This window comes from Rosa rugosa, chromosome 2 (assembly GCF_958449725.1).
Source record: "Rosa rugosa chromosome 2, drRosRugo1.1, whole genome shotgun sequence".
In the NCBI taxonomy this organism is placed as follows: domain Eukaryota; kingdom Viridiplantae; phylum Streptophyta; class Magnoliopsida; order Rosales; family Rosaceae; genus Rosa; species Rosa rugosa.
The window spans coordinates 50,933,056-50,946,767 of record NC_084821.1 but is presented as its reverse complement, the minus strand read 5'-3'; the positions used below and the strand labels follow the sequence as shown (position 1 = coordinate 50,946,767).

At 36.9% G+C, this 13,712-nt stretch overlaps 2 protein-coding genes across 2 annotated transcripts; both read left to right on the top strand.

Annotated features, from left to right (window-relative positions):
• The first annotated feature begins 1,012 nt into the window (after positions 1-1,012).
• LOC133728054 (uncharacterized) lies at positions 1,013-7,982 on the top strand. Its single transcript, XM_062155476.1, has 17 exons — positions 1,013-1,128; positions 1,211-1,274; positions 1,421-1,529; positions 1,795-1,857; positions 2,014-2,114; positions 2,272-2,338; positions 2,434-2,505; positions 2,812-2,970; positions 3,424-3,497; positions 3,608-3,702; positions 4,378-4,485; positions 4,597-4,694; positions 5,635-5,772; positions 5,987-6,034; positions 6,476-6,590; positions 7,191-7,291; positions 7,696-7,982. The coding sequence occupies exons 1-17, from the start codon at positions 1,056-1,058 to the stop codon at positions 7,780-7,782; spliced, it is 1,572 nt and encodes a 523-aa protein (XP_062011460.1). The 5' UTR covers positions 1,013-1,055; the 3' UTR covers positions 7,783-7,982.
• A 1,260-nt stretch (positions 7,983-9,242) lies between these two features.
• LOC133732088 (small ribosomal subunit protein bS20c) lies at positions 9,243-11,387 on the top strand. The gene is made up of 3 exons (XM_062159552.1): positions 9,243-9,449; positions 9,636-9,802; positions 10,993-11,387. Exons 1-3 carry the CDS (start codon positions 9,299-9,301, stop codon positions 11,224-11,226), a joined length of 552 nt encoding a protein of 183 aa, XP_062015536.1. The 5' UTR covers positions 9,243-9,298; the 3' UTR covers positions 11,227-11,387.
• Positions 11,388-13,712: the final 2,325 nt, after the last annotated feature.

Below are 13,712 nucleotides of genomic sequence, written 5' to 3'. Positions count from 1 at the left end.
CTGTCAACTTTAACAATGTGTAAACAATTTCTGGGAGATTCTTGTTCTTCATACAATTTTACACAATCACATATACAATACCATATCATCAATCAATTCAACATGCATATTCAAGCATAACCAAAATTGGTTCGATTCCAAGAAACCATAGAACAATCAAGAAATTGTAAATTTCATCCGGTCACCATCTACTCTAGCCTAACGCACACCGGGAATGCAACTAGGGTTCTTGAGCACAATCAAAAACTCAATTATCATGCTATGAATCGAAATCAATTTCACAGAAAAACCTGTTTTTGCTTTTTCCCCATTTTGCTGCTAAAAATCACAGCGGAAGCATGAATTTGATATCCAGATGCAGCAAAAAAAAAAAAAAAAAAAAAACCCTTGATTTAGTAACTTACCTTGGTCAGGTACCTTCAGTTACTTGGTCAGTTACCTGATCAGTTACTTGACCCGTAAAGCAAAAAACATTTTTTTATTTATTTATGTTTGTTTTGCAAAACCCTAAAACGATTTTCATGCCAAGCAAAAACTGAATTCATTTACCAACCTTAATGAATTGATACACTTCTTCATTAAGCTACTAGTTTGTATCCATGTTAAACTAGGTTTGACATTTAGCTAATCATCAATTACTTTATGATGATATGTGTTAAGTCCATATTTGATCTAACATCATCTTTCTATATCACGCTTAGGCATTTGAGTAAGCGAGATAGCGCACAAGTAGCTCTGACCGGAATAGTTGTGGAGGTAATATACGCAGTTCTCACTATCATCATAAGATGAAGTTAAGCAAAAAAAAAAAAAAAATAGTAGCGAACATTTATATATGTCTGGGCCATTGGCGGAAAGAACATTTGGGCCATCTCTGCCTTACTTTGCTGGACTCCACATCTTGGCCCAATCCACAAAATCACCGACGCGTGTCATTCGCAGGTGTCTTGCTGCCTACTCAACGCGTGTCAAAGCCCATTGCTGCACCGCTCTCTTTCTCTTTTCCATTTCACCCACAGGCACACAGTGGTTCAGTGCGAGTGAGTGTTTAGGCTATGGAGGAAGAATTCTCGGTCGACGATCCAGCTCAGCTTCTCGAAGCTGCTTCAGAGTTCGCAAACTATCCCGGTAAAACTATTTCCGATCGATCACTTCTCTATTTCAATTTCATCAACTTGTTTGAACTAACACCATTCTCTTCTTCTTCCAGGAGTTCAAACCGACGCTTCAGCCAAGGAATTTCTGGACCGCTTCCCTCTTCCTGTCATCCTCAAGTAACCTTCTTTGCTTTCGATTTCTTTATATTTCAATTTCGTCTGGTTTTCGGTTTCGATTTTTGTTCTCTGTGTTTGTGTATGGCGGAATTTGTGTGGTGATATGGTGCTTATGTTTGTGGAGTGATTATGTTTCTTGCTTGCAGTGCTTTACAGACGAAAGCCGATGTGCCTGGTTTAGAAAATACCTTGGTTGCTGTTTTGGAATGTATTTTCAAAACAAGATATGGTGCTTCTCTCATCCCACAGTATATGGTACGCCTGCATTTTGGAGCGAACTGCTTATGATTATTCAGCTTACTTTCTTGTGGAAAATGATGCCGGGGTTTTACTGAATTCGATTAAAATTCAACTACTACTTGTCTGTGAACATTGGAATTTAAGACTGTACCGTATTCCTTTGTATTTTTGCACTCGGAAGAGGTTTGATCTTCACTAATGAAGAAGAAACATTTGTATATAGAATGTCTTATGGGTTCTAGATTAGACGCTGAAGCATTTCTCTTTGCTTTTCCTTCAGCCTTTCATACAAGTTGGTCTGACGGCAGATTCTCAGAAAGTCAAATCTTTAGCTTGTAAAACGGTATGTATCATTATTCGTTATGCATCTTTGCTTTATGATGATATCTCTTTAAGTTCTGTATACTTTCCATTTGTTTCTTGGGTGTCTTGGCTAGGAATTAATGTAATATAGTGTATTTCAAGTAATTTAGTCTGACGTCTTAAATGGCACATTTAGGTTACTCGCCTTCTCGAAAGTGTGAATGGAGATGCTGTTTCTGCACATCTTATAATTGACAACAATATATATCCTCTATTGCTTGATTGCCTAGTCAATGGGTAAGTTTCAATATTGTTATTGTTTGATCAAAACTTGGTTTTTTTATTGTTTGATAAGAATCTATTTGGGTCAAATTGCTTCTACTGGTTCCTATCTTATTTTTGTAAGTTACTTCATGAATATATATTTATGACGATGTTTCTTTTTGATATGTAGAAATGAACAAGTTACAACTGTAGCAACTGAAGCAATAAAGAATATAGCTGGTAGTCCAGCAGGCATAGTATGATTATAGCATTTTTTGAGCTACTTATTAAATGTTCTTACATTGAGTATGGTCCGTGACAACCTATTGAAATCCTTCGCTGTCATGTGTAGGATATTGTTTTCCCAGCTAATACCAATGAAGCTACACATCTTGGAAAGTTAGCATCTGAATGCTCATCACTGGTAGGGTGATTGGTACTTTGTGAGTTTTACACATAATTAGAAATTTTATAACTTACCCCTCTTTTAGTAGACGAACTGTAAAAGTAGTTACAATTATGTTCTGTTTTTCCGGATTAATAAGAATTTGGGATATTTTCATTGTCTTAAATTCTTAGATAGCTGTATATTTGTCTCAATTACTTGAGTCAAAATTTGTTTCTACCCATTTAGGGTCTTTGTACAAACTTCCATGGTCTATTCTGATCTCAGTCATGTATTTTCTCTGTTCAACTTTTCCTTATCCTAAATCATATTAATGATTTTCAGGGACGGGTTCGAATTTTGGCTTTAATTGTGAAGCTATTCTCTGTCTCCCCCCATGTGGCATCAGTGGTTTCAAAGTCAAATCTACTTAGACTTTTCGAAGCAGAAATTAACTCCAATGATACCCTTGCAACCTTAACTGTTATGGAGCTTTTGTATGAGGTTGGTCATTGATTATCTACAATTCTTCCCCACCCCCCCCCCCCCCCCCCCCCCCCTCTCTCTCTCTCCCCGGAAATGCGGCACACACAATTCACATGCCTTTCTTTGAAGCTCTTTCTCTCTTAAGTTGCTCCTTTGGTGGTGCATTCCCTGCAAGCTTTGTATGTTTGTATGTAGAATTCAGCAGTCTGATATGAATAAAATTTGAATATACAGACATGAAGTAGAGAAGGTCCACAAAAATATTCTAGGACTCTAATATGATAGAAAAATGGCTCTTGCTTTTTATTGATTATTTCTGATTAAATGATATTTTGAAATACATAATTTTGTTTTAGAATTGATAAACAATTTCAAACTTCTGTGATCTTGTTTTTGTTTCGAGTCTCTTTTCCTTGATAGTTATCTTTGTGGGATTTAGATCTTGATTTTACATGTTATCAAATGATGAAGTTATCAGAGATCAAGCACGGTAGAGTTTTTTTGTCAACAAGCACCCTTCTGCAGCTGCTTAGTTCTATAATAAGGTATATAGTTGTGCCGAATATGCTCTTATTATCAATTTCATTTTATGTCATTTTAAGTTCTTAGAAACTATGATAGACACAATATTACAGCTCACTTGTATGCATTTTAGCAACCAGTCAATGGACTCAATTCTAAAATCAAGGGCGATGATGATTGGTGGAAGACTGCTGTCGAATGAGAATTACATTTTGTCTGATGAATCTAGTAAGATTTATATTCATTCTCTAGTGTTACAAATGCTTGGGGACTTTTAATTTGAAGAATTGCCATTTACATCATTTCCAGAGAAGTGATTTTCTCTTTGAAATACTATAAACTTTTGTATTCTCTTTAATATAAGATTCACTTAAGCTTTTTGCCTTTAGCATTATGACTCATTAAAAGCCTGTGTACATGTCCTAAGAGAACAATTCATTCTTACTTCACCCCCACACTTTTAAGGCACTTATAATACCATTTTCTGGCCCAGAGAGAAAGAAGCACAAATGCTCCATTAGTTGACACCCTTAAAGATGATGTAATGCTCTTTTGATAACTTCTGTTGGCCAGCTTGTTTGCTTGGTAATTTTCCACCTGAGTAAAGATGCTTGAAATTCACTAGTTGCAATTTCCCCCAACTGTCCGTAGTAGGTTGAAATAGCCACACTAACATAATCTTTTTAGCACACCTTATGCAACTTACCATACTGGATTGAATCTAATGCATTCTATATAGTTGCTTTATTTTTCTGCATGCAATTTATTCTCTTTGGAACATGTTGAGAAATATCAAATAAAGTATAATTTTATAGGCTAAATGTTAGAGATTTGTTATTTCTGGATAATGATATAATTTTTAATGTCTTAGGAAGAGTAGTAAGCGATTGCTTGATTTTGCAGGTGTGAAGACTGTGGTATTAGCCATAGATAGAATACTCAATTCATCAGAAACTCATGATGCAGATGAATGTGAATCTGCTCTTGAAGCTCTGGGTCAAATAGGGTCATGTAAGTATGCACTACTTGCTGTACTCTTGGAAATCAGATTCTATAGTGTGGAACAAATCTGTGTTCCTTAAGAACTCAATACTGATAGCTGTTATTTCTGGGTGCTCTTAGCAATGCAAGGAGCGCAATTGCTACTGTCAAGCTCACCACCAGCTGCAAGACATGTTATCTATTCTGCCTTTGATAGGCAGGGACATGGTAGACAACTGGTCAGTGCATCTACTCTTTTTACTGTATATATATATTACACACACACACACGTGTGTGTATAGATATATTTTTTTTCTCTCATCCTTTGGTTGCTTTTTTTAACTTCATCCTCCTCTCTCTCTCTCTCTCTCTCTCCCCTTTTCTGTTCCTTATCCTGTATTAATTTGCCAATTGATTCAGTTTGAAAGGTTCTGCCATGTGTGTGTGTGTGGCTGTCTGGCAATTACTAGTGAATTCAGCTTCAGCTAACCTTTTATTCTTGGATCCTTGATTGAAATACTCCCACAGTGATAACTAATTTAGCAACCTATTAGTCTTTATCATGAATGTATTTATGCATAAAAGTAGGGAGGAGAATAAGTAGTCGTTGAAATAAGGTATTGTTCATGGTTTACACTTCTCCAAAAAAGTAATACAAGGTTATGAACGCTCAAAGATAGCAAGTGAGGAATATGCTATATTATGATTCCTGTTAGCTGTTGACAATGAAATAGCTGCTTACTAGTTAAAATAAAAATGGGGGAGTGTCATAGTTAAAAGCTAAACGATTTGGATCATACCCAGTGTTTATGAGGGCCACATATGTCTCGTGTTTTATGAACTCTACAGTACTTGTGCCGTCCTTAGGTACAGACACATTCACATCTCATACAGAGCTATCTTTAATCTTTTGGAGCTCGATTTCATTCATCGATGTATCCACTATTCCGCTGACTTTTTTCTTTGCCAGAATAAGATGAATATTTGGATTGTAAAGAGGGGAATCTAAGATGTTTCCTAATAGTATACTGAGTACAGTTTTATCTTTTTTTATTTTATTTATTTTGTATTTTTTGTACTTTGTGCAATTATTGATGATGATCAGAGATAGTACCTGTTGTACTTTACCTTGTCTGACACTTCTTTGATGTTCTATTTTTATTTTTATGGCAAATACAGGCTGCCTTGCATGCCCTTGCAAACATCGCTGGAGAAACTCGATCTGAGAACAGCATAATACTGACTAGTGATGCAGAAGAAAGCCTACGACGCTTGATTTATGAAACCGCATCCAAGAGCTCAAAGTTGACACCATCAGTGAGCAGTTTTTTTGTCCTTTCTTACTGTTTTAACCATAAGCACTGTTTGATATTATTATTCCAGTCAAGAAGCCCCTGGCACTTGAGTGCAGGTGGCCTGTGCAAAAGTTGGTCTGTTTGATCGAGTCAAAAAGTGTTATCTATCAAATCACTTCAAGTTTATTATATTTTGATACTTGGGAGTTGTACTCAGTTCTCGATGCAATTGACAGGGTGTATTCCTCTCAGTTTTCCAACAGGATCCAGAGACTCGTTTGGCGGTGAGGTTTCTAAAATCATGAATTATGGGTCTTTTTGTTTTTGTTTTTTCTTTTTCTGTAGGAATGCATCAACTATTAAATTTTATGAACAGGGAATTAGTTTATCGACCCCAGTTAGGCCACCATTTTTATATAATGACTACTAAACAGATATTCTAATTGGAGCTATGTGGAAGTACCTTTCAATTATGTTATATAGATCATCTGAAACTATGATATTTACTTTTACTGGACTTTCCTTTATTTGTATTGCTTGTTATGCTAATCACTCTTCACAACACACTACCTCTTAAAATTGTGGAAAGAACAAGGATATGCTGATGCTTCATATGTGGCAATGTAGATAGAGAATGGAAATAGAGATGACATAAAAAAGTTCACCTTACTGAAAATATAAAGGTTTACCGTGTTTTGTTATTTATGGTGGATGTATTATTGCAGGGTTATAGAGTGCTGACTGGGTTGGCGGCTCGCCCATGGTGCCTCATGGAGATTTGCTCAAAGCAAGAGATAATAAATATAGTGACTGATGCCACTACTGAAACCACAAAACTAGGTCCTTCTCTTACATAGTCCCTTTTTTTTTTTTTTTGGCAGTTTCCCTTTCATAGACTTTAATACTTGTCGAGTTATCACCTTTGCCTGCAGATTGTGTGTATAGTTGCAATTCTTATAATGAAATAGTAATTACATGAAATTGGGTTTTCCTTGATAAGTTGAAGCGAATCAGCCCTAAAATAAGTGCCTTCCTCCGAAATTGCTATTAAACTGTGCTCCAGCTGATGGCACATTGACGCTGGTGTAATGTTGAATTATGAAAATAAAACCAATACCTATCTGGATGAGCTGAATTTATAATTTGTGGTCACTCCACGTCTGCACTAAATGTGCTCTCAAGAGTGAAATTGACAGGATACACACCCATTTCATGATCACAGCACCAGAATCTCTTTAATTTTTTCCTGTATGACAATGTAGATGTTCTTTTTTTTCTTCGTTTAATTTGAGTTGTATATTTCAAAATTTACCAGATCATATGTTTTCTGGTTCTCTTTTGGACTTAAATTACTGCTCCTCTCTTCTTTTCGATTTCAAAAGTCAACTGTGTGAAATAATTTTCTTCAAACTAATATTATAAACGAAACTTTTTGTTCAGGCATGGAAGCAAGATATAATTGTTGCAAGGCTATCCATACGGCTTTTAACATGTCAAGTAAGCTTTCAAGCGACCCAGCGCTTGGTGGGATTGCGGCAAAGGTCAGCTCTATACTAATTACTTTTCATTCCTTTTGCTTAAATAAGAGTGGGAAAAGTTTTCTGGATCCCTAACTAATTTAGTTCGGCCAGTCAGACCTAACGCATACAAGCTGCAGCATAAATCATGTTACAAATATATAATTTGATCCATGTATTCTAGTTAGGAGTCTTCTGTATATGTGGATTGGCTTATGTGGGTTAGAGTTGCTAAGCCATCAAAAGGAATTATAGCAGAACAGAAAACTAAAATTGCTAAAATAATTGGTCATTAAAAGCAAATAATTGTTCTTTCTTTATAACCTATATAAGAATCAGTCTTTCTAATCTTCTGTAAGCAACCAATCAATTGAATCGGTTTATGCTGCCTTGTGTATTTTCTCTTATTCCTCCCTTATTACATGCAGTTGCATGAAGCTGTGAGACTGGGTCCCTATCTTGCTAGAAAGCATCATGAAGCTCAACCTATAGTGGTGACAGCCGACAGATTCTAGATTAACATCAGCAACTTTGTGCAGCTTGCAGTTACTTTTAACACCTGTTGTATACAAAAGTTTGTTCAAACAGCTAGTCTGCAATGAAATGCGCTTTTAGATTTTACTTGAAATGCAATTGAATGGATTTTGAAAAAGAATGTGACAATTTAACTTTGGATTGCTTTTTTAGATATTATTCGGTTTAGACCTTGAAGGCAGCTGCAATGTTACCCTACAATTGGATTATCTGATTTTGACTCTGCTATCAGCAGATGTTCCTGTGTTTAAACTTCCAATGCATCTGTGACGGTGTGTAGTTGAAAATTTGCGTTCTGACTCATTCCTTTAAAGAACAAATTAGCTCTCATCTGCCGAGTTCATTTATGACCAGATATTCCTGGATTCAGTATTCCTCTAAGACGTGTTTTGTTTACAACAAATTTAGTTGGAAATAGACCGCGGCTATTGAATTGCCAACTCCTAAGGTTGAAGACAGTTGTGATCTATTTATCTCGTGTATTTGAATCAGTTGTCATTGCCATAGGTGGAGAGGCTCAAGATCTCATACTTTGCTGTGCAAAGGCTTCAATGCGTGATGTGATAAGTAACAGTGGTAGTCTCCAATCAATTTGATATGATTGATACGCAACTAAGCCCAGAAAACCCAAGATCCTTATGTTTACGTCAATCACCAGTTGACCCCTTGCTGCCATTTCGTGCTTCTTGTCATGTTGGTAAAACCGTAAAAGGCTGTGGACTTGGGTATTTCAATACAGTAGGCCAATGTGAAGCGTGACAAAAACAGGTTTATTGTCTGATAATAACAGTGTCAACTTGAGTCATTCAGTTGAGGCTACCTTTGCTGTACGGCTTTTTTTTGATTATGTATCCCAGCCTCAACCTCACGGTCATTATTATAAGGGGTGATAGTAGAGGTTACATTGAAATGTTGTTCAATACAATATATTGAATATAAGCGTCAAGGCGGCTCATCCTCTAAAGATTGTGATTAGAATTACAGTTTCTCAATCGACGAATCACAGAGTCATACGACCTAGTCAAGAGTGAACTAACCTCTTTTGCAACGATTCTTTCCGCTGCTAGGCAAGGCTCTCATGAGTCAATACGAGAGACAACTTTAAAACAATCCGATATTTCACAAAAAGTGAAAAAAAAAAAAAATCCTTTAGAGCAAACTCGAGTCTTTTTTTTCAATGCAAAATGATCAATGGCTAATCTATAAATATGACAAGGCGCTTTCATTTTGCCACTGCACATAACCAAATGGTAATATAAAATTCTTCTTTAAGCTTTTATCGAGTGATGTTTCGAATTTAGCTTGTTCAAAAAATCAATTCGTCCCATCATTTTACCCAAAACAGACAAAAGAGAAAAAGAAAAAGGGAATTCCACGTTATCCAACTCCATCGCAGGGACAGAAGAGGAATTCCATATCGCAGTGGATAAAATCACAGGAAGCAACAACACTCACAGTACAGAGCTCCAAATTTTTGAGAGGAAGAGACACTCATAGATGGCTCTTCATTGCCTATCTTCTTCCTGCTTGGCCCTTCCTTCCAAGTTCGGCAACCTTTCCCTCAATGGCCCTTCTACTTCTTCAGCTTCCACCCATTTCCCTTCTCTCTCTTTCTCCGCTAACCTCTCTCACGATTTCTTCTCCAAAGGTAAAATCAATGCTCTCAATTTCGCATTCATACAAAGTTTGAAACTTTCTCATATATTGGGTCTTCAAGTGTAAATTAAGCACATTTGGGTGGAGGGTTTCTCTGTTTCTGGTCTAAAGTTTTGGTTTTTTCTGACCAGTTGTTAATTCAGATTGGGATTTGATATGTGGGTTTTTCTATTTTCAGGGTATTTGTGTGTGAGCCCAAGTCAGAGGTCAGTTCGTCGCTCTGTGGTTTGTGAGGCAGCTCCAACCAAGAAGCCTGATTCTGCTGAAAAGAGAGCTCGCCAGGCTGAGAAAAGGCGCATTTACAACAAGTCCAGAAAGTCGGAAATCAAAACCAGGATGAAGAAGGTCATTTCTTATCATATTTACATTCTCTGTGAAGTAAATTTATTCGGATTTTTTTTTTTTTTTTTTGTGAATATGTGAAGATGCTATGACTTCTGAGTTTGATGAATTCTTATAAAATCACTACCATTTCATTAGATACTAACTTATCAGTTGCTTAGTGAGCTGTTTTCTTTTTTGTGTGTGTAACATTGGTGTGGTTGTGTGAGAAATGATGTTATATCGAGTCTATTGACCTTTTGATGTTCAGAGGATGCTTTGTAAAGTCACTTGGAGATTTACTACTGCAATGTGACACATACTCTATATTTAGGCTACTTCTTTGTTTTTTTGGAGATTACATTCTGGGCATTAGTATTAAGTTCTATGAGCTATTGCTGAGTTAGTATAGAAGAACAAAAAAAATGTGTGAATCAGGATGTAGGGTGCTGTCACTTTTATGATGAATGGTTTTGTATTAGATAAGAATAACTACACTTCATTCAAAGATCTTCTTGTACTCTTTTGTTCCTGTAAGTTGGTAATTGTTATTTGATGAGCCTCAAAAAATTGAGGAGAAAGAAGTTTCTGTTCATTCTTTTGTTTCAGACTCCTATACTAAGTGGTGGGTTTCACTCTGACACTGGCATATCGATATATTAGAGGATTATGTGTGCTACACAATAGTTGTCATGCATCAGTTAATATGCAGGAATGACCTTTGTGCTTTTCATCACTATAACCTTTCCTGATTCATGGCATGACTTGGCTTTTGGTGCTTTGATTAATTTCACTTTATCTGAGATATTGGCTCAATGGTTGTTGGTTGTTTGATCTATTCAGCCACTTGAAAGTGATATCTGTCTGTTACTATGCATGTTATTTTCTAGTCTTTTTTTGTGGTCAGATGTCTGCACGCTGAATTGTTCAAAATGTGTATATATGAATGTTGAGAGAGATCTCAACACATGGTTAGTAATAATTGTTAACAGTTCAGTTGGATAGGAATACTGATTTGTCATGTTTATTTAGTTGATGACCGTCGTGTTATATGCCTAGTTGCAAAATAATTTTGTATTTCCACATAATTGATGTGGATCTCTTTAGTGATGTTACTAGTGAGGAAATGAATATATTAGTATTGCAGGAGTTCATTTTTCTAAATTCATGATTCATGAACACCAATGATTTGTTTTCTTGACTACCTTTTCCAGGTTTTGGAAGCTTTAGACGTGCTCAAGAAGAAACCAGATGCTCAGGCTGAAGAAGTTCTTTCAATTGAGAAGCTTATCGGTGAGGCATACTCCATCATTGACAAAGCAGTGAAGGTTGGAACATTGCATAGGAATACTGGAGCACGCAGAAAGTCTCGATTGGCCAGAAGAAAGAAGGCTGTAGAGATCCAAAAAGGCTGGTATACCCCGGCTGATTCTGAAGTTACTGCCTGAGGGAACAAAACCCCTTTGTTGGGTCATATTCTTTTGTTTCCTTACTGTTAAATTTCTTTTGTAATGTATGCTATCTTTCCTTTCAATCTCTGTATCTTTCCATATATATTGTACAACTGTAGTCTTCGTTCTTTTGGTATTCAAAATGTTGATGAGCCAAATAGTGTCTATTGATTTTTGCTGCAAAAGCACATTTCGGATAGAAGGGAGATTAAAGAAGAAAAATGTAACAAGAGAGAGAAACAGCAAGGATTTCACTGAGTGGTTTACTTGATTAACAATTTTAGCTTAATGGCTTGTACATATAAGTGTATAACAGATGGATGTACTGCATTGCATTATTTTTATACTCACAAAGAAATCCATCACAGTAACAAGTAATAACATGCGTTCGACTTCGATCAAGTCTCTTATACATGTACTGCATTAAATTTTATTCAAACTTAGAAAATGACCAGAGCTACAATGAGGCTTTAGTTTTGGTTGGTTAGGTCTAAATCAACGCTTCACTAGGAGAAGAGGTTTGGTTCTTGATTCTGTCTTTCAGCATCTAGGTGTAGCAGCTAAGTTGCTGAAAAGCTCGATGGAACCAATTCTTCGCTGTAGTTGTTGACGCTGTAGCCGTAGTTTAATTTGCCAGTAGCTACCATAGACTTTACACTGCTATAGGTTCCATGGTTCACATGCCCATCAGATTCGTCATGAACTTCTGGAAGTGCTCGAAGGTAAGAAATAGCAGCTGCTTTTTTCTTGCGCCAGATGTAACAGTAACTCAGGCATATGCACCTACAAGGGCATGGTAGCAGGACGTAAAAAGGTAAAGGATTTTCAACACGGTAATTGATAATAAAAATGATATTTCTGAAAAAAGGAGAAAAAAGAAATGAACGATCTCTACAATTTTTCCCTTAAATTCTCTCTACATTCTTACTTCCTACCACCAAGTTTCAAGTTTATAATACTATTATGTTTTTTTTTTTCATTGTATAATGTATATTACAGGTAAAAATTTTAGATGTGAAAATATGAAAAGGTGTAGTGAGTAAATTGTAGGGGTGTTACTACCCTCACTCAAATAATTAACACTTGTATAAGTGATTTTGAAAAGAGGGAAATCATTACTGACCTAAAAAAATTCATTACTTAATGAAGGATTTTTTTTCCTAAATATCAGTTGGAAATCTGATTGGTCCGCCTAATCACCCCTAGTAAGTCGGTTCTGCTTGCTTTGTACGCAATTAGTTTCTATAAATTCATCCTCCCAAACCCTAGTCAGTAACATTAGTCTCTAAATTACACTCGCAGCAGTGTTCTCGTACGCTTAGGGCAAAAGCAATTCCTTTAGCAGCAAAAGAATTAGGTCTTTTCATTCATGGAGGGTGGTGGTATGCTTCTTCCAGGCCAACGGTTTTGCCCCATGGAAGATGAGCTACTCATGTTCTACCTTAAGCCTAAGGTGAACGGGATGGAAGTGCCCGGCAACGAAGACGTCATCTGCGAGATGGATCTTTATGGTGACCAAGATCCTTGGAAAATATGGGAAAGATTTGAAGCAAGAAGAGCCAACGACTTGAGGAGGAACAAAGATCTCTACTTCTTCACCCAAAAGAAGAAGAAGACTGCAAGAAGCTCACGTGCAAGCCGAACAGTTGGGAGTGGCGGTACCTGGAAAGGCCAAAACGCAGCCAAGGAGATATATCTTCTTGATCAGAATCAGCAGCCAACATCTACTCTTCTTGGTTTCAAGAAAACCTACACCTACAAGAACAAGGGCTCTGTGCATCATGGTTGCTGGATCATGTATGAGTTTGAACTTGATAAGTCACAACTCCTGCACAAGAAACAAGTAAACAAGAATGAATACGTTCTTTGTTTACTTAGGAAGAATGATGTACTACCGGAAAAGAAGAGAAAAAGGCAAGAAGAAGAGGAGATGCTTGAAGATTATGTCGAGGACAACGATGGAGATAACATCGATCCTGAATCGGTTATTGAGGAGCCTAGAGAGAAACGACAACGTCTTCTGCCATACACTGATATTGTGCCAGCACCATCATTGGAAGCTGAACAAGAACAATTCTTGGTAAGCGACCAACAATTCTTGCAGCCAGCACCATCATTAGAAGCTGAACAAGAAGCAGTACCCGCACCATTAGATGTTGAACCACTTTTCTTGCAAGTGGATGAGAATATGGGACTCCAACAATTCGAGGCTGATCAAGGAGCATCGCCCTTGGAGTTGGCTGAATTAGAAAAGTGGTTTGAAGCAGAATTTTATGCTGAAAATGTTGCCTCGCAAGTTGATGAGAATTCAGGACTGCAACAATTGGAATCTGAACCTCAACTAGGAGAAGAAAATCTGGAGAAGCAACTTGATGCACCATTATTTGCAGCTGATGGGATGATGAGTGACCTGCACTCTCACCCAGAAGAAAATCCGGTGCACCAAATGGGAGCTGAAGCCAATGTGGATGGAGAGAACTTGA

Excerpts from the sequence above, each read along its gene's own strand:
- LOC133732088 (XM_062159552.1), top strand. The coding sequence starts at position 9,299 with ATGGCTCTTCATTGCCTATCTTCTTCCTGCTTGGCCCTTCCTTCCAAG. Across the intron at positions 9,450-9,635 it reads TCACGATTTCTTCTCCAAAG|GGTATTTGTGTGTGAGCCCA; the intron begins GTAAAATCAATG and ends TTCTATTTTCAG. Across the intron at positions 9,803-10,992 it reads TCAAAACCAGGATGAAGAAG|GTTTTGGAAGCTTTAGACGT; the intron begins GTCATTTCTTAT and ends TACCTTTTCCAG.
- LOC133728054 (XM_062155476.1), top strand. The coding sequence starts at position 1,056 with ATGGAGGAAGAATTCTCGGTCGACGATCCAGCTCAGCTTCTCGAAGCT. Across the intron at positions 1,530-1,794 it reads CTCTCATCCCACAGTATATG|CCTTTCATACAAGTTGGTCT; the intron begins GTACGCCTGCAT and ends CTTTTCCTTCAG. Across the intron at positions 1,858-2,013 it reads AATCTTTAGCTTGTAAAACG|GTTACTCGCCTTCTCGAAAG; the intron begins GTATGTATCATT and ends TGGCACATTTAG.